Raw genomic sequence first — 23253 nt, 5'->3', positions numbered from 1 at the left:
TGATACTTTGATCTATAAATGCATGTTACGCTGCATATGTTCAGGGGTTGTCTCAACAGCTCTGGCCAGGATTATAACTTATATAGGTAACCTTTACTAAAAAACGCTTTTCACTGTCAATACAGATATTTCACTCATAACTCCTGGTTAGTAACTTCTTCAACTTCCTAACAATCTTTACAAACATTTTTTGCAAACATTACGTACACATAAAGAGGTCATGCCAAACGAGTTTAATTTAAAGATAAAGCAGGAATGACCCCTTTCTAGCCCTGCAAAAGCCAAAGGACGACTTATTAATGCATTTTTTTGTTTCAGGGCCCGCACATCGCTCAAGTGACATTAGCAGCATGGGAATGTGGTTCTTTGAATTTTCCCGAGCCACCTTACCCAAACGAGTAAGTGACCAATCGTGTTTTATACTATTTTTCAACAGGAAATACTTGACACGAGATGAGACTCTTAATTCTGATACAGTTGAATTTTCCAAACAACAGATTTTAGAGTTTCTTTTACCTAAACACCCTTTGTGAATAGATCCAGAGTTTTCAGGGAGGCACATTATGAACATTTCTGAATTTTTTTGTTAAGTTAAGTTAAGGTTTATTTGTTATATTTTGAAGCTGATATATGGAAGGAAACAAAGATACTTTATATAAAAGTCTGAGTGAAAAAATGATCTAGACAGAAAAATCGATCATCAGCATAGTTTATTCTTTGAAATGGTTGATAAAGCTAAAGTTTTTATCGATGTTACCTTCACTCCATTTCATTGCGCACATTTGGCCTTTCCATACTGCATTTTCACGTCAAAAGCACGTCACGTTGTCACGGTGACCCCGGATCACGATTTAGATAAAAAAGCTCAGCTGACTAAGAAATTTTTCTGTCACTTGCTGTCTTGAAATTTTTAGGCATTTCTTAAAGCAAGTTAATCTTTGTTCTACAGGATTTTTCAAAGCTTAAAAATTTGCATATAACTGTTTTCTTTACAGTAGTACATTTGTCATTATTACGAGCTATTTACAATTTTTACATCAAGCAGCTAAACGCATATATTAGCTTGTCGCATACAAGAAAACTCTTAACTTTGGCAGATGATTAATCACTATCGTTTGGTAGAGGGGAGTCAAAGGGCTGTATTTCTGTAAAGATGAGCTTAAGATTTAATTAAACTGTACGGCTGGCAATGAATGATAAATTGCTTTCATCGGTCCTAATTTAAAGCTTATCATTGGCCTGTTCTAATCACGTGTTGCAGCTGGAACCCTACCATTAGCTTATTAGTCAAAATGTCTCTAATCAACTTTAAGCGGAACTTCGTCAAAACCCTTATCGTGAAACCGTAGCATTTTCTTTATGCGGTAGACATACATTAGAAGGAGAGCCTTCCTGATCTGCACCAACAGATGCAGCTCAGTTGCTAGACTCAAGGCCCATGCTGGGTAGAAAAGATTCGTGCGTGTCTGTGACGTCATATTCATAAGTTAAACGGTTGTGCGTAAATTGCTCAATAAGGTAGATATTGGATTTGGAGACGTACAGACTTGGGTAATATCATCATATCGGGCAAGGCAATAAATGTTTCAGCACCTCAAAATGAAAGCAACTGTTATAAGGCTCCATCATAGCTCTCTGAAACACAACCAAATTTATATCGAATTAACATCTTTACAATTCAACATATACAAATCAGTGGTGGCGCTAGGTTTCCTCCGACAAAGGGGCTAGCACTTCCGACGGAGGGGCTAATTTTTTTAGAGAACGATAGGGCTAGGGGGCGACAAGGAATTGTAAGGGTACTGGAGACCGAAGGCGAGCGTTGCGAGCCGAAAATTCGGGGGGTCCGGGGGTACTCCCCCGGGAAAATTTTGGTGGCTACACCCATTAGATTGGCTAAAAATGCTATCAAAATGGTGTAATCGTGTTTTTTACTACGTTTTTTGACATATTACTAAGGGCACGTTTGCCCCCTCCCTTGCCCCTCCTAGCAAAGGGCAGGAGGGGCGCTTGCCCCCCCGCGCCCCCCTTCTCCGGCGTCCCTGGAAATTTTTTTTGAAAGCTGCCTCTAGATAAGCTTAAAACTACTCTAAATCTTTACAACTCATCAAACGTTGCCAATTCAAGTAGGGCCTATCTTTGGAAAGTATGAATTTAAATAAAAAGCAACCAACTGAACTTAAGGAAAACTGGAACACAACGTAACTTTATAGGAACAGACCTAAGCGGTGGAATACGCACTTCTACATATCGAAAATTCAAGTCCAAGAATCAAAATTGTTTCACAGAGCAATTCTACTCTTCGGGAACTTAGCCTTAAATCTGTCTACTACTGAGTCCAAGTCAAGAGCACTTCCACGGGCACGATGAATACCTAGCATCATCAGACTGTCTAGACGCTCGTCCTTCATAAGTGAGCGCAGATCACTCTTGATGAGGCGCATAGTTTAATTGGCTCCGACAAAAAAAATTCAAGCATAATTTATCTTCCGACGGAGGGGCTAGCCTCCTCCGACGGGGGGGCTGTAGCCCCCCCTGCCCCCCCTCTGGCGCCACCACTGATACAAATGACGAACTCCCAAGGCTATCATGTTTTCAACCAGTTAAATCAATGTATTCGCCTTTTTCACGGTTTGCGGTTGGTCCTTTTGGTCGCCAGTAGTCTAATACTGGGTTTCACTCTTATGTTTGCGGAAATTTGGAAATAAGTTTTCGATTTCTTTTACAAATATACACGAGTAAAGAAACTGAGGCTTTATTTCACGTAGAGTCTTTTTGTAAGAACCAGGAAATTGAGGTTCAGGCAAATTGAGATTCTTAATTTTCTCAAAATATCGTGGCTGGATTGTTCTGAATTTGTTCTGAAATTATCAAAATATTTTACTGTTAGAAAAATTGTATGTTTGTAATGCAGGCATGGTTTTTTTATAACATTAGCCAGATCAATAACTACGATGTCTCTATCAGACAAATATCACGATAAATTCTTTTTAACAATGTCCTTACATTTTATAATGCCTCAGCCTCAATTTGTTCTCAATTTTTGATCACTTTCGAGGCTCGTCTTCTTATTTAATCGTCCTTATAAAAAAGAGGGTCCTGCATTTCGCTTTATAATCTAAAGTTTTTGAAAGTCTTATTTGGGTTATACTGGCAATCAGCATTCTAGATAGGCCGATAAATGTACGAGGAACTCACGCTTGCTGCATTTCGGAGTCGTTGACCGGCTAATTTGTTCCTTAAGGGATTTGTTACAAACCGAAAATGCTACAATCAACTGTTCATATGACTATGCTTTCTAAACCTGTAAATGCCATGTTACTCTCTTTAATGAAAAGATTTTATACTTGATAATTCGCTATTACTATCTTCTAATTTCACTTACTGGAAGAGATACGGGTAAAGTATTGCTCATTACATAACAACCCCAGTCATTTATTGGTACATAAGGCAGTTCGCAACAACGTGCATATCTATCAACTCCCCTTTGCAGGTCTTCAGGCAATGATAAGCAGCCATCTTGTCTAAAAAATTCAGCGCCATATGCGTTCCTCTGTTTTTCCCTTTTCCATTTCGTTCTTCTGTTTTGGAACCAGGTTTTTACTTGCTTTGTCGTGAGACCAAGGGTATTTGCGATCTCCGCTCTTTCTTTCCCCGTGATGTACTTTTGTCGCAGAAATATCTCTTCCAGGTTCGTCGTTTGTCCCTCGGTAAATTTTCGCCTCCAGCTCGGCAAACAAGACGATTCGTGAACATCGCCACATTTCCGATTTCCTTTCGTTTTCGCACTTGGACTCTTTCCTACGAAACAAAATTCTTCGTTATCTTTCTGCTTGATTCCTGTACTTATTCCTGGCCGACATAGTTACATGTAAAGCAGGACGTTCTTCTCATTAAGCCTTTTTCTAAAGCAAAGTTTATCTATCTAGGAACATTTCCTTACATTGAACTCTTTCACGAGTATAAACTATTTCCTTCACAAAACATATTGCTTTCGTTATACCCTGGTCCCTAATTGGCTGATCATCGATCGAAATAATTTTGAATCGGCAAACTGGCAAGTAACGTTGCTGAATGGAGTTTTCGTCATTCCGAAGAGTTCTTTTCCACTGATACCCTTTCTTTAGAAGTCAAAAGGCATTTGGCTATGCAAATTGTCGAATTTGGATGCTTCATACCCTTAATTGCAGGGGTTTCCCCATTTTCTAATCTGAATCAAAGTATTATTAAGACAATCTTAACAAGCTTAAGTTTTGTTTAGAGTTTGCCCTAATAAGATTTCCAGAGTGATTTAGCACCCACTTGAAAAACAATATTAAACGACGTTCAACTTTGCAAGTAGTGGAATTAATATGTCCTTGACCTTGGCTGATACAAAAATTTAACGATGTGATACTAGTAATATCTGTCTCGATGCGAGTAATTTGACCACTTTTTAATAAACTCTCGAGGTAATTGGCTGTGAAGTGGCTTTGATGTGTGGTTATTTTAGGCAGCATGTCCTCTTTAGGCTGCAAATGACAAATTGTATTTTCAAGCCCATCGACCACTGAGTGCCTTAGAAGTAACATATTAAGTGTTGGTAATACGGTCGCATTGGTGGCAAAGATCTTGCCGTCGATCTTTGCGATGTTTTCTAGAACTTTTCAAGGAAAACTCAAGTTTGGTTAGTATCAGATTCCTTTTGTATGTGTGGTGTTTCCCTGCTTATTTTAAAGAAGGCAGAAAGGTAAGCAAATATCGGGAACCTGTCTTGGCTTTTTCTGACAATTCTCTCAATGTTCTAAAGATAATTTGTTTTGCTGATTGGTCTTAAGGCCCAATTTGATGGTTTTTCAAATAAGGGACAGTTACTCTCAACACAGAGTTACTTAGTACACTCTTTTTTATAAGAACCAGTAAATTCAAGTTCAGGCTGACTGTTCTTAATTTTTTGACAATCTGAGGCTGGATTGCTCTTAATTTGTTCTTAATCTAATAGGGTGTAAGCAGTGCGAGTGCTAGCTTTTTCGCTCTAGGGTGGTGTACAGGCCTCATTTGCCAACAAAGTGAGTGAGACAGCCTTAATTTGCCGACAAATGTGAACATTCGCCGACAAAGCATCCACACATCGCTAAAAATCCTCGATTTTGAGAAAAAACGTTGTTCAAAATTGCATTTTGCAGAAGCTCAGCCACAGCTTGTTCTTGACGTCACACAATGCAAACGGCAAAATGCTGAAATTTCATTCATTTTGATAAAAAACTGGGTATAGTAGACTCTGATGCGATTTTCTCGATGGAAATTAAGGGATATTCCTCTCATTCCTTGAAACAATAAGAGGTCGATTAAAATTTAAGATAATTTTTCCTAATCGTTGATGCAACATCTTTTTGAAATGCATATAGGCAAATGATCCTTGAAAATATTGTTATTGTTTGTGAATCCTATAGAGTCCGACAATTTTCAAGAAACTTTAGCTACAGTAATAAGTTATAGACCATTTTTTTGCACAAAGTAGTATAAAATGGGTGAGATGGGTTGGTACTGACGGGGGCATCGACTTTTTTGCTTCCGCTTCGATCTCTCTTTATTAACTCTTCGAATGAGCTGAGCAATTACATTTTTGCATATTATACTTGCAGATTGGTATTTTCCTCAATGCCCTTAAAAGTTTGAACAATATTGACCCTGTATTAGTATTTCAACAATGCAAATGCCACAAGACCTCCAGGAACTGTTAAGACTCTGCTACTTTATTTTTAGCCTAGAGCGCAGTGTTCCCAATTCTTAGCACTTTGGCAATAACTTTTTAGCTTTGTGTGCCCTAGACATTCGTTGAGTCGCGAAATGATTGCATTAATATACCTCCGCTGTGTACCTTTATTAATCCCCACCCCTTTTACCTGTTTCCAATAGAATTCTGTCAAGAAACATATGGTCATATGCTCCTATGATAAAATGTCTGTTGTAATTTACTGGCTGATGGCTCAGATGTCACCACTTAAATTATTAGCCCGCCGTTATTTTCTCTCTCTATTTGATTTCTCCTTGTAAACAACATTTTAGTGACTTCGGATGTTCAATATCGATTATCGATAGCTAAACGGAATTTTTCTTTCAAAATCAGCGAGTCTCGTACCGCCAAGGCCACACCGAGGATTGTTTGATGTTCTTGGGCTCCCAACGTTTCGTTTAGCTTCGAAAAAGATTGCCGAAAAAGGGGTAAAAATTTCGTTGTTCCAGAAGAGGGGCACAAGCTGGATGGCCCAGGGCTTGATAAAAAGGGGGCTAATAAAAGCCTTCGCAGTTTCCTTAAAGTTTTGAAGAGATGTTTGTCACCTTCCTGGCATCTCTTTTTTTAAATTTCAGAGTTCCACTTACAGAATTTCTTGAAATTCAAAAGTTGAACTCTTTTATTGTTCACAAGATGGCTACAAGAAACCAACCAAGCCGGACAAAAGCTTAAGCAGACATTGAAAGATTTTTGCAAAGAGCCAAAGGCTTTATTACAGAAGTCGCAGATAAGTAAAATAGGACAGCTATTCAAAATCTATTGCAGGGTCATTTTAACATACAAACTAGGGGACGGTTGCTCCTCCAGCCTCTAGCCCCAGTGTTAAACCATAGGCTATTGTTCTCCTCTCTTTATAAACAAAGGCTTGCTTCCCGAGCTAATTTCCCTATGAAAAGGCTATGAACTCTTTGAATATCGTAACGTAAGACGATAAAGGTTTGATATTATTGACTTTTATTTTCCCTAACGCAGTTTCACGTCTCTCATCGTTTTAATTTTCTATATACCAGTGAATTCAAAATGGTTATAGGTATAGACATGTTATTGGCCCATTGTTGAAAGTCTGTGGCATTCTATAGACCATAAAACGGGCTTTACACGCCTAACTTTCCATAGGTTTAACGAGGCTATTATGAATTGCCAGTCACCTATCCCATATGAAGTGAGAGATAATAAGAAGGGCAATAAATTCTCATTCAACGATTCCTGTCTCTTTGTGGACAACCTACATTTTACGCGGTTGAACTTTCGATCGATAAAGCAAAAACATACACTGACTTCATTGATAAATATCAAAGATAAATTTACATGATGAGTGAAGGGAAAGGACTGGCGTTCCCGCTTTGGATCAATATTTCTGCACGTGCGTTTTATATCTTGTGGAGCGATCAGATTCATTTCCTCAGAACCAATTTCAAAACTTGGATTCAACCGCAGATTCTTACAGGCCCCTACACAATCATTTTTCTGCAATCATGTGTGTAGAGGAAGAGGGGCAGCTTTTAGTACCTTATATCTGTTTTCTTAGCAGGAAGAAACGGTTCTCTTATCAGTAGAGAGACATTTCTCGTCAGTTGATGATATACCATATCATTCCAAATAGAGACCAAAGGGGCGGGTCTTTCTTCATGCACTTCGTTTTCTTAAAAGTTCCATTTCTGCATTCGTTTATATATTTACATCTGTTGCTGTTAATTATTTTCTAATAGGTTTTTGTAGCCAAGTAAGAAAATAGACAACAATGGAGATAGGACCATATAGTACTGCTACTTGCTATCGAACCCTAGAACCTTAATGACAACGAAGCGAAAACTTTGCTTTGCCTCCAAAATATAGAGTAATAAAGATACATTGCAATTAGCGCAATAAACATTAAGGTAATATTCTGTACAGAAATTTTAGGAATATTTAGAAATATGCTAAGTAGCTCAGTTCGAATTTCTTGAAAGGTATGAAAAACTATTTCGTTATTGAAAACACACAGGCAAACACATAATTTTAGTCAGAAATACGCGTTGCTGCCGAGACTTTGGTTTTGCTTGAAGAATCACAATGCTTTAAGACTGTATTAATGCACGTAATAAATATATATGAGTGATTGTTGTTTTTTGACAAGAAAAGTGCATTCACACTGTGAAAAGGAAACATGAATAAAACCGTGGTTTTAGTATAACGATCTACTACGAATAAGATTTAAGTTTTACTTTTATTTCTTACTTGCAACGATAAGATAAGACTTGCTTTCGTACCTTTTTCTGACCTTGCAGATTTGCATTCATCGCATTCTTCCCCCTGCATCTTCATCTCTTTGTCATTATCCTCTCCAAGGATATCAGCTATCAAGAAAGATTTCATCTTTGCAATGTTCAATGTCAGCCTTAAGTGAAAAGCGCTTCTTTGGTGAAGTTGATTCTCCTAGTTTCCTTTCACAGTTAACCTCTGGCTTGTGTATGCGGACAAGAATTGTGCTAATATAAATCCAGTCGTGGTTAAGAGCTCCACCGTACACCTACGTCGTGCCAGAAATATCTGCCGTGTGGCTAAGCTTTTATTTATATGTTTTAGCCTGTCTGCACAGTTTATGACCAACGAGTTCTTCTATATGCGCCCACTCTGTGCGAACATTGACCACCATCAAATGCCTACTTTATCAACATTCTATGCTATAAATAGAGAAGGGGTTCTCTCTCCGGACAGAGACAATGCCAGTTGGGCATCTTCCTGATAGGAGGCCATTTCCGTTAGGATTTGCTTAGGTGCTGATTGGTTTTGATTAGGTACAGCCATCTTAAATGTCAGGTGGATGTGTTACGGAAATTTATCCACTTTTGAATGGCGAAAGAAACGTCATTCGATATGGCAGCCGTCCTCGCTATTTGGTGCTGAAATGTTGCATAGGAAATATCGGAGAAAAAATTGCATTCACTGAACATCACCTGTGCCAACGCGCTTCTACCTCCAACTAGGAGACAACCATGGTGTCCTAAAATGCTTTTTATTTGAATTTTTTTTTTGTTTCAAATTTGAAAATCGGGATCACACTCATATTTCTTTTGAAATGGAAGCGATACCCATGCATCAACAATGCCAAAGTCACTCATTCGGTATATGAGGTTTGCTACAAGTCCAGGGCAATTTAAAAAAAAATAAAAAACTTTTATATTCGAAGAAAAAAGTTAGGAAAGAAATAAAATCTTCTAGAAACAACTCAGATAAAGTTGTTAAAATCCATCAACAAGATTGGCTAACTGGCATTAAAATTTATAAAGAAAGAAAAAACCACTCTTTCATAAAGTACAACATTAGAACGAGAGCAAATGTCTTGACAAAAATGTCATTTGCATTTAAAAACAATTGACGAATCTCACGATTTGAAGCAATGAAAATTGGAAAATTTTCTATCATGAAAGATTTGATTTAGGAACCCAATATTAAAATTAGTATCGGCATAGTTAAGAAACTCTCTAGAAACAATGTTTGTTAAAATTCCCCAAAACTTTAAGAAACTAGAGTACTCAACTTTGACCTTTGTTTCTTATAAATTTTGAGTGCATACAGTGTCGAAACGAAAAAAAATCAAAGTCAACTTATGAAAATTGGGTTAACCTTTTCACAGAAATTTATCTCTGCTCCTCCTATGTCAGTTCAATCCATTGTCTCGTGCCAGCTCGTTAAAGTGGACTTATGTCTCTCAAAAAAAACCAACTTTGGCACAGGTAGCGACACCTTTATATGATGACGTTTTACAGTAAAAAAACCCTGTGTTATTACAGTAAAAGACGAAACTTTTTGTTAATCGAATGAATGTTTTTATGTTATTTGAATAAGAGATCAGGTTTAATCAAGAAATATGTTACGCTGATTAAAACTAAAAAAATCTAAATAGCGCACACTAAACATCACAAAAACTTTAAAAATGGAAAAATCTGAAAAATGTGAATCATTTTCTGAAGTTTTACTTTTTCGTTCTTCTGAAATCCTTAAAAGGACTGTACTTTTTGTACTCATGCATCCTTTTCCGAAGTCTATATTTGGTCCTAAACCTAGATCGCAGAGGTATCTTTTGATTTAAGAAAGCTGCCTTTCTATTCGTTATATTTCTCTTAATGTTTTGATCGCAAACCTGTTTCATCTTCCATATATCAAAACAGCGAACTTTTGAAGTTTAGTTCCTTTAATTTTAAAATTCCACTACAATACAGTTTCACAAATATTACTTTAAATTAAACAACAAAAGCTTTACAAAATTAATGAAATGCAATTCTACAAAACAAACTGCAATACAAAACAAAGGAGGGATTTGCATGCAGGGAATTTCTTATAGGAGGAGCTCTCTCGATAGATAAACTAATCGAGGAGAAAGCACCCCCTTAGTTAAAAAAGTCGTTTATGTTCGGAAAAAAATGTCCTTTCCTGTGTTTTAACTTTTTAATATTGATAGAAAAAAAAAGATTTTAAGCCACGGCGCAGTGTTTTTACGCGAAGTTGAATTCAAATTGAAAATTTTCTAGAGAGAGCCGTACTTTTCGCGAAGTAATATTATCTCATTGTACAGATCGCTGTTCCATGAACTGATAATCGATGGCAAGCATTATCTGACGGCCAAAAGCATTAGGTTAATTGCTCCTTTTCTGGGTTGTATCATTTTCGTGAATATTTTTCACTGTTTACGGTTGAATTGGCCAATCTTATGGCGCCGTGTATTCAGGACAGTGGCCATGACATGACAACGATAACATGATCACCTTTAAATGATGTCTTCACTTTGGATTGTTGGAAAAGCTTTGCCAGGTTTTGAAACGAAAAGGATTAACTTCTAGTCGACTCGACGAAATAGAAAACCAATGTCTCCATGTACAAATTAGTTAACTCTTCGCTTTTTTCTATCGTTTATGATCCTCCTCTATAAGTTGAATTGATATGTTCATGTTTGCCCAAAATTTGTTTCAGTGATTATACAATTAGGCAAATCAAACCTCACAGATATTCAGCAATGTGCCACTGTATTTTCTGTTAATAAGATGTTCATTAAAAACAGTTCTACCAAATGCAAATAATAAAAATTTGCAATGAATCATAGATATCAGGGCAACACTAGTTTTTGTTTTAAGCCTGTTAATCAAGTTAAATTCATCGTTAATTTACAAGTATAGGTAAAAGAAGAGTATGAATTTTTTACTTCACTAATAAACAATTCATCTTTAAACCGCTAATTTTTTGCTTAACACTTTACGATTAACAATACCACATCCATTGATTAGTATTTATCGTTAAATGTTATCTTGACGCAGGCTATGCCTCGTTGACTTGGTATCTGTTCCACAGCTGATTTATTTTCATTTCTTGTACCCAGAATTATCTGCCCTTCAAATGGTGTGGCTTCAACGGTAAACATTTTCACAATAATGAGCAAAGTGAGGCTGGAAGCTGTCATGTGGGTGAGCATTCAAGTTGCTTTATTTTCAGTCATATAATTTATTTAAATTGAACAACTGGCTTTGAGAAAACAGACGTTAACCTCTGGTTAGATGATCAGCGAAATATTTACCTTCTAAGAATAGACAATGCTGTTTATCAATAATTATGCACCAGGTTTCTACACGGAGGAAACCTCGAAGACACAGTTAAAATAACGATTTTAACATAATCATTAGACTTATTTACAAAATAACATGGTTATTTTTTTATTTTGATAAAGGCGATAACAAACCATTTGTATTGTTAAAATTCTGAAATTTCGTTCTTGGTTATCTATAACATTCAAACATCAGATAAACATAAAACACACAGACAATACACACGAAATTCTTAATTCTTTTTGGTTGAAGAAATGCTTAATAGTATGCTTAATACAGATCAATTACAGAGCTATCCTGCATCGCATGAAAGCTTGAATGCGTAGGTTGGTTAGAGACGCGGAAAATAGGTCTAAGTGTCTGAGGTTTGAGTCCCTTCCATCACCAAGCTTTTACTTAGAGTCAGCAGAGTCGCCCTGTCTCTGTCATTCTAGTCGCAGAAATCGCGTGGTGTGGTGACATCGAGAGAATGTGCCAGGATTCTGTTCTATAGCCAAAGCTTCTCTACCCTCAGGAGCTAGGTAGTTATCCCTATAATACATAAAAATGCAGTACAATATAATAAGCTAGTTAGCTTTCTTTTCTCACAATGTATCATGCTTTCTTTAATATCAGGGTGCCGGTACAGCCCTTGGGGAATTACCACCTTACTTCATGGCCAAAGCGGGTGAGTTTATCTCCAGTAACAAGAGTTTAGATTGATAAACTTTGCTTGCAATAATACAATTTTGTGCTCAGCAATGTGCATAGGAATCTGTGAGCAACATTATTTTAGCTAAGTACAGAAACATGAAGTTAAGAGTAGTAAACTGTTGTAACTAGTAGAAAACTATGGTAATGGTTATCTGTTGAAGACAGAAATTAGCAGTTGAATTAGATCTTCCGTTAGAAGAATTGATCTGAGCTTTGAAATGCAACCTTGCAGTGAAGTATCATTTTGTTTTAAGATTTTTTATTTCTTGTTGATCACAAGCATCTAGCGATAAATTCATTGTTTGATTCTTTTAACATAGCTCGCCTTTCTGGAACAGAAGTAGATGATGAAGAATTAGAGAAACTTGAAGAAATCATTTCATCAGAGGGGAAGGTAAACATTGAATTAGTTGTCTTTACTCAGTTTCCATTTGTCCAGATCTCTTTTTATATGGGCAGTACTTCGTCGTTAACGCATCACTATAACATATTCTCAAAGTTTTATTGTCAATAGCGATGTAATTTTAATTTTTGTTAAGGGCGTGTTTTTTTTACATTCAGGACATCTTTACAAGAATAAAAAGATTTGTTCCAGCCTTGGTAGAGAAAGTTGGATTCTTTGGTATTTTAGCGTGTGCTTCGGTATGTACTCTTTATGAAAAATATACATACCCTTCCGCTTGTTTATTAACCAGTTAGTTATTTGATAAGCTGATTCAGTTTGTCGCTCATAGCTGTCTTGCAATGGAGATTGCGTTTGTTACTTTCTGTATTATCAATTAACTGTATCAGATAAAATAGAAAACAACAGTAGCAGTAAATGGAAATTAAAACATATCCAGCTTTTGACATCCTCAGCTTTTTGCTAATACAACAAACTTGTGCAGCAAATAATTACGCTTTGTATTGCTGTCTAGATTAATCGACTTTGATTTTCTACATTTTTGATTAGATTCCCAATCCATTGTTCGATTTGGCTGGGATAACATGCGGTCACTGTCTGGTACCCTTCTGGACATTTTTTGGAGCAACGCTGATTGGCAAAGCGATTATTAAAATGCACATTCAGGTAAATTTTAATGCAACCGATGTTTGTTTTGTGAATCAAATTGCTGTCATCAATAATTCTACAAAATTTTATTGAGAAGGTACAGTATAAACCCGTAACAAGAAGCTGCAGATATCTGCAGATAAAGGACTTTCAAACCTCAGAAACCTTGATAAAAAGAGCCATTTCAACCTGATAATAACAGGGGTTTTATGTGGAGTTACTGTATTATTAGAAGTCAACATAGAAGTTAACTTTCGCCAAAAAGTAACGATTAATAAATAGTTTTTGTCTTAATTCATGAAAATGAAGTGTGCCTGAATTTATGGGCTACTTTTAAATTCATATGTATAAAGCGGATTGCGATGTTTAAGCGAAAAACTTTTAAAATAATTTTTTTATATAAAGCAAGTGAAACAATGAATCTTCTGCCTAACAACCCTGGCAGTGCTCTTTCTATTTCTACCTGCGTTTTGTGCTAATAAAATTAGAGTCATCAAAAAATGTTCTTGCTTTCTTTAATCCTTGTTTTTGCTAACTGATTTTCAAGCTTCCCCTCTCTGTTTATTTTAATAGCAAACATTCGTGATACTCTGCTTCAGCAAGTCGTATGTTGAGTTTGTAGTCCAACTTTTGGGGTGAGTTTTTTGTTTCATCTACTCTAATTTCATTATTTTATCCGTTCGAATCGTTACCATGACATAAATAAGTCAACTTTTTGTGACTAAGTAAAGCTTTTAACCCTAAAGAACAGGCCAATAAAGCAGCTTGTCATTCAGTATAAGCTTGAAGGACAAGCGAACTGGACTTTTTTGAGACATTGTTGTCCAAAGTTATCGTAGCTCCACACAGTGTCTGTCAACTTCAACCTTACCAACAATCTGCTTAAACCTTTATACTTACATAAAAGTCATGTCAAATTGCTAGCTATTAATTCTTTTTAGCTTGCTGTGTGGGTTATAATGACGTCATAATTGCTCGGATATAATCTTGTAACCCAAGTGACATCCCAATCGTTGTTTTATTGTTCAAATTTAAGGTATCTGCCTGCAATCCAGGTCATTTTATTGTTTTCTAGTATCATAATATAAACGAGCTCACGAGGCGTCAAGCGCCCTTCAGGTCATGAAAATGGGTGCTAAACGTAAAAGAGAGCTTTTTTAGTTTTTCATTCATACTAAGTATACAAATTACCTTTGACGGCATCCCTGCTGTTAAACCGTGCATAAACCATTTAATCACCCTGACATATCCTTAATTTCTTACTCATCTTTGTTTGTTTTTGTCGTTACAAAGCTTCACACAGCTTTTGTGAAGTTAATTTTGTGTAGGAAAACTTCAAGATATGATTGTTTTTCATCCCATGGCTGATTTTCATCCTTTCAGCTGAGTTCTTTGATTTTTCCCCACCCTTCAGCGGCTTTGAACACATAAATACTGCGCTAGCAAATCTATGTAAACCTTATTCTAACAGAACCTTCTTCTTTTAAAAGAATACAACATATTATTGCAGTACAGGGGCGGGCAACCTACTGCGACAGACCAGAATCCGGCCCGGGAAAAAAAATTTTGTGGCCCGCGAGAAGAAAAATATCATACTATAATTTTTTTTGGTTGGCAAGGAAAATTTTCCAAAGCGTCGCAAACATTGAATGAGAAATGTCGATTCAAAATAAGATTATCTAATATCTTCATCAAACCTTGGAAATCATTTGTTCACTATCCGTTGTCACGAATTCATTCTGCTCAAAGACAGGACAGCAGAATCTTTAGGGGACAGGATGAAAATTAACAAATGCAGCAAGATAGAATCTTATTGGGCGCACTCATGGCAGTTGAGCAGGGATCACGGTTGTCCCTATTTTTTCATGATGTCTCTGTGTCATGTCCCTATTTAGCCTATATTGGATAAATTGGTGATTACGTTTATTGAATGGTCTGAGCTAAAAGGCCAATGCTAAACGCTGATTGGTGGATAATTCAGCATTTCCATCATAAAATGATTTCTGCAAACCCTGAATCACAACCTTTTTAATTTCTTTTTAGTTTTTTCAGTTTTTTCAGTTTTCCCTCTTGCACTTACGGTTGTAGCACATTTATCTATCGTTGGATACTTTCTATGTAAAAGAGAAGGTTGTAATTGTGGTGTAATTGAATTTACATGAAAGTTTCATTATTATTGTCAACTTTTTTTCACAACTATCGCGTCTGTTTGTTTTAGTACGTTTGGCCCGCATAAAGAAAAAATTTGAAGGATCTGGCCCAATTTCTGAAAATGTTGCCAACCCCTGTGTAGTAAGACAACATGTAAACCACTTGCAAAGTTTTTTCAAGTTAATATCATTAGACAAGTCTCATTGATTTATATTTAATCGAAAATCGCCTGTATGCAATACTAAATGCAAATTTAGTCCCTCGCCTGAACTGTTTGACACATTTTATGAAAGAAGCATTTCATATTTATACTGCTGTAGAAGCTAATCGATTTTATGTCCGTGAAATAGAGGACTGGTTTTGTTAGGCTTCTTTGAGGTTATAGGTAGGTGGAAGGTTAAAGTTGAAGTTTCAGAAGTAAAATTTTGATCCAGCTTGGGTAATTCGAGGCAGTTAGAAATAAAGGAAAATATTTCACCGTCGAATAATCGCTCCAGATTATAAAATTTAATTCAGTTTTCGAAAATCAGAAGGAAATAGCAGAAGGAACTGCGGGATTCGTAGGAAGAAGGAAATATGACAAAGAAAACAGAATTAAAGTAAGGCGAGAATTATGAGTTGACAAGTTTCACTGGATTACGACAAATTGATTGTTAATCGGAAACAGGGCCACAAAGCAGTTTGGAGTTTCACACAGGTCTAATTTTAAATCAATAGCTGTTTTATGAATGGAATATCATGAGCAACGTTTCTCGTACTCATATCATTACCAGTATGTGAACAATTTTTAGCATTGGCTCTGAAATCCAGTGGTAATTGTGATCCACGGATTAAGATGTTTACACGCTAAGTTTGGATCGAAGGCTGGGTTTTTGAAGAGAAGAGTGTTCTTGCATCGTTGAGTTGTGTTTCTTTTGTGTGTCTTTGTGTTTTATAAGACAGTTTTGTTTTAAAACCATTATTTTTCTATCAGTGCTGGTTGTTTGGTCATTTGTAGGTTTTTCTGATTAGTATGGGGTTTCAATAACTGTTTTACAAATTCGAAAGTTGAGGTTATGTCAGGGATTTTCGCAAATGTTCTTTTTCCGTTACATGATTTCACTTGTGTAGTACAATTCCTCGCTTTATTTGATTGTTTTTCTCCATGATAAGGAAGTAAAATTTTATCTTCAAAAGATCTTAGATTAAAAGGTTTTGTGTTTTGTTAGGTTGAGGAGTGGAAATGATTTTTTCAAAGTATTGTTGCTACACTATCGGCATGGAGTATAATCTTGGTATTGAAGATAAAAGAAAATTAATTCCCTAATAACACGAAATGGGGAACAGTGTTTTCTGTATATCAAAACAAATGTAACAAACCAACGTACAGCCAAAGCTGTGTGGAGATCTGAAACGTTTCTATATGTGTGTAATACTAAAACTGTATAATTTCGAAAAAGAGCCGTGTTCGGGCTGTGGTTAAGGTTTTTGTATGCCTTTACGGGACGCCCATTCGAGTGGAGCGTTAAAATACAGGGTGTTAGTTCATACTTTTCCTTTAGCAAAAACACGACTACAATAGAAAATAAACACAATTAGTTTGGATTATATTTTCCTTACCAAAAAGAAGACGACAAAAAAAGAAACAAGAAAACATATAAATTTAGAAAATTCGTTCGATAAGAAGTGTAAAAAACAAGGTTACCGAAGCGATTTTTGCTTTTTTTATTTACTGGGAAGCGCTTATACGAGGTGGTATTGTGGTAGGAGATTTTTTGACGATTTAATAACGAATTGTAGCTATCAGTTGGTTTTATGACAAAGCTCGTCAAAGGGCTCTGATAGAAGTCTTTATGTGGAAATTCTTATCGAAATCAATAAAGAACGTAGAAGAAGCCACGAAGACAATAAATGTGTTCAGGTCCTCGCAAAGTTCCTCAGGCAGACCTTTTACATAAGATAACGATCGAACAGTTCATAACTGATTTAATTCTTTCTTAAGTATTAATGTATTTTTAATCAACAACGTTAATTAGTTTATATAAACGCGGTAACTCAGCCTTTTTTGTATATAATTTCCAGTTTTGCCAGGTTTTGTATATAACCTCCATAGATGAATTAGTATAAACAAGTTTCATCTTGGCCTATGTTATAGAAAAAAAATTAAGTATGGGTCATTCTGTATCAAAATAAGGCACCCATGACTTTGGCTAGCAGAGTGAAAACTTTCATCATCGTAAAAATTTATAGCAATTGAGTCACTGGTTTTTTTGAAAGATTTTCTCCCCATTTTTGCAAGCTTCATTTTATGTATTAAAAATAACCGACCATGACTTAATCTTATAATATATAGTTAGAATTTATCAAGAATAAGCAAGATCATTAGAAACAACAAAATATTAAATTGCTCAATTTTTCGAAGGACGAGAGATTTAAGGATAATATTTGGCATCTACGCTTATTTTATGGTAATGTGGCAAAAACATTAGCACTGTCTGAGTCACTGGGGTTCTATGTCTGTCCTTTTATATGGGATGTACGCCCTAAGGTATTTGTGGCTGGAAGCTCCTTAAAATTTCTGTGTTGTTTGATTTTTTTGTTTTTGTAAAGACAATTTCAACTCGCAGTTTGTAGCCAACCTATCAGATACCAAATAGGAAGTCTTAATTAATTTTATTATTATTATCATCAGTATTTTGTTAACAATTATTATTGTAGTAGAATTTGAATAATAAATCAAATCAAATCAAATTAATCTCTCCTATGCTCTGGGTGCTGAAATTATACCATTCAATTGTATTATTCTTCTTATTTTGCAGGCAAATCCCTTTTGTTGGAGTTTACATTCAGGCACCGTTTAAGAAAGCTGTTCAGGTTCAAAAGGAAAAGCTGCATAGAAAATTGGGTCAAGAGACCTCAGCCCAGGTAAAATGATTCACTTTATATTTTTGGTAAAAATTAAAATTAAACATTTGGTGAATCAGAACAACCTCTTCTATGGTTTTACATTTCTATAGACTAAAAAATAAAACTAGTTTATCTACTTTATCGAATTCAATCAGCATCATCCCAGTTTTTGCTCATTCCATCATTCTTCTACGATCTACTCTCACATAATCATTACATATTTTGTTATACACTCCCCTCACGAAAGTATCCGGACAGTTTCGAATTTGGTGACGAATCTGTTGTTAGAGAAATTTGTCTACAAATTTCAAAGGTAATTTACCTAAAAGCGTTGTTATCAACTTCCCCGGATTTTTCTTGAAATTTTTTTGGCCTTGTATTTATTAATTCGTCGAAAAATATAGTCTTATCGATATGTAAGCAAACTCTGTGAGGCTTTTTCCTCAAGATGGTAACAACCGAAACAAAAGAATTAACTTCTGAGCAGTGTCTAGAAACAATAGTTTACCACAATAATGTGAAAAGATATCCTTAAATTGCTAATATCATTGGATGCACAAAGACATATGCAAACAAATTGAAAAACAAGAAGCATAAAAAAATTGTCACAGTCGATAAAGGCAAGAGCTCTGGCCACACCAACGGCCGAACGTTCCGTCCTCACCCAATGTGCATCAAAACTGGTTTGCATAATTACGCAAAATTGCATTAAATGTTCACAAACAATTCAACTTTCAAAGCAGTCGGTAAATGTTGCAAGGAAAATGATGAAGATTTGTGAATGTACCCTTGTACCGACTGATTTCAGCAAGACTTGCAGCGGTAAAGAAATAATATGGCTTTATAACCCTGCACTGAATGATATATCTGCTTTGCAAGAAAGTTTATGATCTGGTGAAATGTTACCATATGTCATGCATGTTTCATAATCGATCGGTGACATCTCCATGCAAATATGTTTTCCTACTGAGAGTAACCAAGTTATAGTTCTCTTTATTAAAAAATATTTATGTCTCAAGAACCAGTTGGTAAAAATTACAAGGTTTTATTTGCCCATATTAACTGAATTAAAGTCATCCGACTTTGCTGTTCTCCGCTTATTTTACATCAGTTGATTTGCGTACGGCTTGTAACGCAAAGGTTTCTCATTTTAACAAAAAATGATAACGGATGAAAAGCGCAGAAATTTTGCAGCACTTGGTTTATTTTGGAAGGGTTAGGGTCCTTTTGCTGACATTGATAGGAAATTTTTTTCCTTTTTAAATTTAAACCAATTATTATATTTATATGAGTAGATATGCTATTGCTTGTCTGTTTGCTTGTCTGTGAGCCTTTTAATAATGGTGTATAGAATAGGACGGTTCGAAGTTGTCCTATACAGCAAAAGCGTGTACAGCTTTGCCTTTAAGGCTTCGAGAAATTCATGACACAATGGTAATCGGTAATTTTCATTGTATTTTTGTGTGTCTTATATTGCTTGACATGATATTTAGTTTTTAAGATTTCAGAAATTAGAAATGTATGAACGTTTATTTAGTTTGCATTCAGTGGCGTCACATTGCCCCATCTTTCTAGAGCAAAAGACCCATGTTTTCCAAAATGTTGCAGGGGGGAGGGGGGGGCTATTTCATTAACATACCCCTCCCCGGGTGTCTGCCACTGCTGGCAATAAATGTTATTGTTTATAATTGGTATTTTAAAACTCTACTTTTTATTTCAGGGGGGAAATATTCTTGGATTTATCTTTGAAAAGTTGGTGACATTGATGATAATCTATTTTGTATTATCAATTATCAATTCAATGGCGCAATCGTATGCAAAGCGAATTGACGAGCAAGGTCGGCAGACTGTGAACAATGACAGCAAGAGTAAATAGTTGTGGTAATTATCATAATCAAGATTGAAATAATGTTCAAGTAAAAACTAGCTTTTATGATCAATTAGTTTTTTCTCTATTTCAAAGACCGTTTTTTTGCGTCAGTACCTAAGTTTTGGTCTAGCAACAATTATAATTTTCATGCTACAAGGGTTAAATTGCTTTAATGATGTGCTTTAAGATTCGTGTATTTTTCCAACTTTGAGTTGTTGATTGTCTCCAAAAGTGTGTTGTATCAGTAATTTTTTTTAGTCCGTCCATGTTTGAATGATTTTATTTAGCCAGGCGTAATTAATTTGAGTTTTTATCATTTTGGATAGCTACACAAGATGTTGCAAGAATGAAAACTTATTGACAGAGTCAGTTCCTTTCCTAGATAAAAGTATTTTGTACCCTTGGTTTAGAATGAAGCACATCTTGTTTTGAAGAGGGGCTTAAAAGTGAGGGGGGGGGGTTAAAAGTGAAGGAACCTTAAAGGAGAAGATTTATTTCACAAAATAGAGAAAGACACGAATGATTCTGCAGTTGGGATAATTTCCACGATTTGTCGAGAATCGATAAAGTTTCACTAAAGGCTCATTTTGGTTTGAAAATTTCCTTTATGTAAGTGCTTTTATTCTTGACTCTCGCCTGCTGGATGTAGGAAGGTTTGAAAGTGAACTGGTTTTTCCAGGAGCACCTGTTTTGTGTCAGTCTTGAAGGTTGCCAGAGAAATTATAGTGGCAGCAAACCTGCTGCAATTGGAAATATATGACATACGAAAATTTGAAATATTATGTAAGAGAATACCAAAGCTTCCACCAAATTATTAAATTTGTCGTTACAATAAAATTCAATTTAAAGTCTGTACCATTTAAAGCTAGAAACGGTTTTTCGCAGAAGATTTCCAATAGGATCAATGCTGAATTTTTTCGTTTGCCAGCAGCTTTTTGAATACATAGGGAATTGATAAAGTCGTATAATTATTGTATACATGTCAAAAGAGCAGTAGATATGTTTATGAAATTTCCGATTTCAAAATACTTGCAACATTTCTAATTATTGTTTCCTCCGGTTTTTTCCCCATAAATGGTTTTTTTCTTGGAATTCTACCTTAGCAATACATTTATTTTGCGATATTCTTTCCACCTTCACAATCGTTTGTTTCTTCGTTATGAAACATTCCAATCTAGGACACTGCCCAAAAGGCAACAATATTTGTATCGGGTCTTTATTATACCTTGTGCATATGCACTCAGGGTCCACGCCACGAATTTGGAAGGGGAGGGGAGGGCAACGCTAGCAAAAGTAGGGGCAAGGCTTCTTTCTTCGCAAGAGTGAAAACGTGCATCACAGTGAAGGCTTGAGCAAGGCTTCAACTACTTGCTTCGCAAAAATGGGGGGCCATGGCCACCCTAGCCCCCCCCCGGTGGCGTGGGCCCTGACAGTTCACACTATTTTAACAGATACAGAAGCTGAAATACCGGTGGGGGGGGGGGGGCGTGGTGTAGATGCGTTGACTAAAGCTGCAGATTTTGTAACATTCGGAAGGGTTGCTATCCTGATTGATAGCCACAATGTCTTTGAGATGCTATGACTTCCTGATAGATCACCGACCGTCAGAGCCGACAACAACAGTGATTTGTAGGGATATATATTAAGTTAGTTGACGACAAAAGAGTGGTCGGTAGCGGCCATATTTTCCAAAAGTTCGTCTATTGAGCTTTGTCCAATTACGAGCCAAGTATGTCCACAAAATATTTCTAAAACAGTAATCAACATTGTTGCATCTTGACTGCATTGTCAGTCTTCCCCATATAGTCCAGAGGGACAAGGGGGTGCATTACCACCCGACGAGAGACTTTACCAGACCAACTATTTCTAGCTCAGTTTTTGTGTAGAATTTAAATCTGAATGTTGATCGGGCGGAAGAGGAGGCTTTTCCGAGATACAGGGGGTTTTGTCCAAAACTGGCATGCAGCCGGTGAATGAGCTGTCAATGACCACCCGAAGAGGAGCTTGCCAACCAACCTTTTCTAGACCAGTTTTTGGTGTAAAATTAAAAAAAAACATTTGAAAGGGTGGGAGAGGATGCTTTTCAATGATACGGGGGGTTTTTTCCAAACGCTGGGATGTAGCATGTGAATGAGCTAACAATGGTTACCCAAGAAAACTTAACTAGACGAACTTTTCCTAGACCAGTTTTTTGTGCAGAATGTTGATCGGATGGAAGAGGAAGATTTTCCGAGATACGTGTAGAGTGGGTTTGTAGAAAAGTGGGTTAAAGAAGCTGAACGTCCTACAAATAGATCAAGCTTATTTCCCATGCATTTTTAGCAAATAAATCATATCCAGTGGACATAGACTGCACTGCTGTAAGAACTGGGGCTCTTGACTCAGGGAGAGGGATGAAATTAGGGTCATCTGCTTGTAGAAAAAAAATTATTGAATCAGTTTGGTCTGTTAGTTATCTCTACAACATTCAAACATGAAACCATAACAGATTTACATTAGCTTCTATTGTCCAGATAACAATTTCGAGACCATAAGCTAATTTCTCCTTGTCTCAAGATCATAAGCTAATTTCATACTTGTCGTTAATTTCTCCTTTATCTGCACTGTCACTGAATTGTTCAGTGTCCGTATAATCTACATCATCTAGACTTTCTTGACAACTAATTGATGCAATAGTCCTTTTTTATCTTTGGATATGGCTCTTCTATACGGTCTCCAAAGGCTTGAAACATGGTTCGAGCATAGATGTGCTTCCTAAAGCATAAACCGTCTGGAGGCATACAGATAGATCTGCAGTTTTCTTGTCTTAATCCAGTGTCAGTGTTTCTTGATATTGTACGCATCGTCTGTCAAGTAGAGTCACATGACAATCACATGCCACACACTAATGGATTAATCGCTTTTACATTTGTAACAACCTTGATGCATTGTTATGTTATATTCGTTTTCGTGTGAATGCTTCGATGTTCTGTATATGTTTCATTACCAAACACACTGTCTCTTCTTTGGCTACGCAACAAAATGGTGCCGTGACCAGGATTCGAACCTGAGCTATTGCAGCCACAATGCAATGTGACCTTCGTAGTGAGGGACGCTATTCACGCCCAGCTAATAGAAAATATTCTAGATTAGCTTTTTGCCGGGCCCCCAGTATGTCAAGTAGAGTCACATGACAATCACATGCCACACACTAATGGATTAATCGATTTTACAATTGTAACAACCTTGATGCATAGTTTTGTTATATTCG

At 36.3% G+C, this 23253-nt stretch overlaps 2 protein-coding genes across 4 annotated transcripts in view; one reads left to right on the top strand and one right to left on the bottom strand.

The window, feature by feature from the left end:
* Window positions 1-20095, top strand: part of LOC135683859 (vacuole membrane protein 1) — a 29096-nt gene extending 9001 nt beyond the window's left edge. For all 3 annotated transcript variants that reach the window (XM_065199242.2, XM_065199241.2, XM_065199243.2), the window contains exons 5-13: window positions 319-398; window positions 11130-11214; window positions 11968-12019; window positions 12366-12439; window positions 12607-12687; window positions 12998-13114; window positions 13670-13731; window positions 18046-18151; window positions 19854-20095. In XM_065199242.2, coding sequence (XP_065055314.1) covers window positions 319-398; window positions 11130-11214; window positions 11968-12019; window positions 12366-12439; window positions 12607-12687; window positions 12998-13114; window positions 13670-13731; window positions 18046-18151; window positions 19854-20009 — 813 coding nt within the window. In that variant the 3' untranslated portion in view covers window positions 20010-20095. The remainder of the gene's footprint in view (window positions 1-318; window positions 399-11129; window positions 11215-11967; window positions 12020-12365; window positions 12440-12606; window positions 12688-12997; window positions 13115-13669; window positions 13732-18045; window positions 18152-19853) is intronic.
* On the bottom strand, window positions 33-9674 carry LOC148959906 (homeobox protein ceh-30-like). The gene is made up of 2 exons (XM_089109521.1): window positions 8026-9674; window positions 33-3801 (listed from the first exon to the last, which is right to left on the bottom strand). The coding sequence occupies exons 1-2, from the start codon at window positions 8129-8131 to the stop codon at window positions 3365-3367; spliced, it is 543 nt and encodes a 180-aa protein (XP_088965647.1). The 5' UTR covers window positions 8132-9674; the 3' UTR covers window positions 33-3364.
* Window positions 20096-23253: the final 3158 nt, after the last annotated feature.

Source organism: Rhopilema esculentum, chromosome 7 (genome assembly GCF_057945365.1).
Source record: "Rhopilema esculentum isolate cy_ngs chromosome 7, ASM5794536v1, whole genome shotgun sequence".
NCBI classification, from domain to species: Eukaryota; Metazoa; Cnidaria; class Scyphozoa; order Rhizostomeae; family Rhizostomatidae; genus Rhopilema; species Rhopilema esculentum.
This window is presented reverse-complemented; position numbering and strand designations above follow the sequence as displayed.

Bases quoted from the DNA above. Each gene is read 5' to 3' on its own strand.
- LOC148959906 (XM_089109521.1), bottom strand. From the start codon at position 8,131: ATGAAATCTTTCTTGATAGCTGATATCCTTGGAGAGGATAATGACAAA. The intron at 3,802-8,025 runs GTACGAAAGCAA...TTTGTTTCGTAG, and splicing joins ATCTGCAAGGTCAGAAAAAG to GAAAGAGTCCAAGTGCGAAA.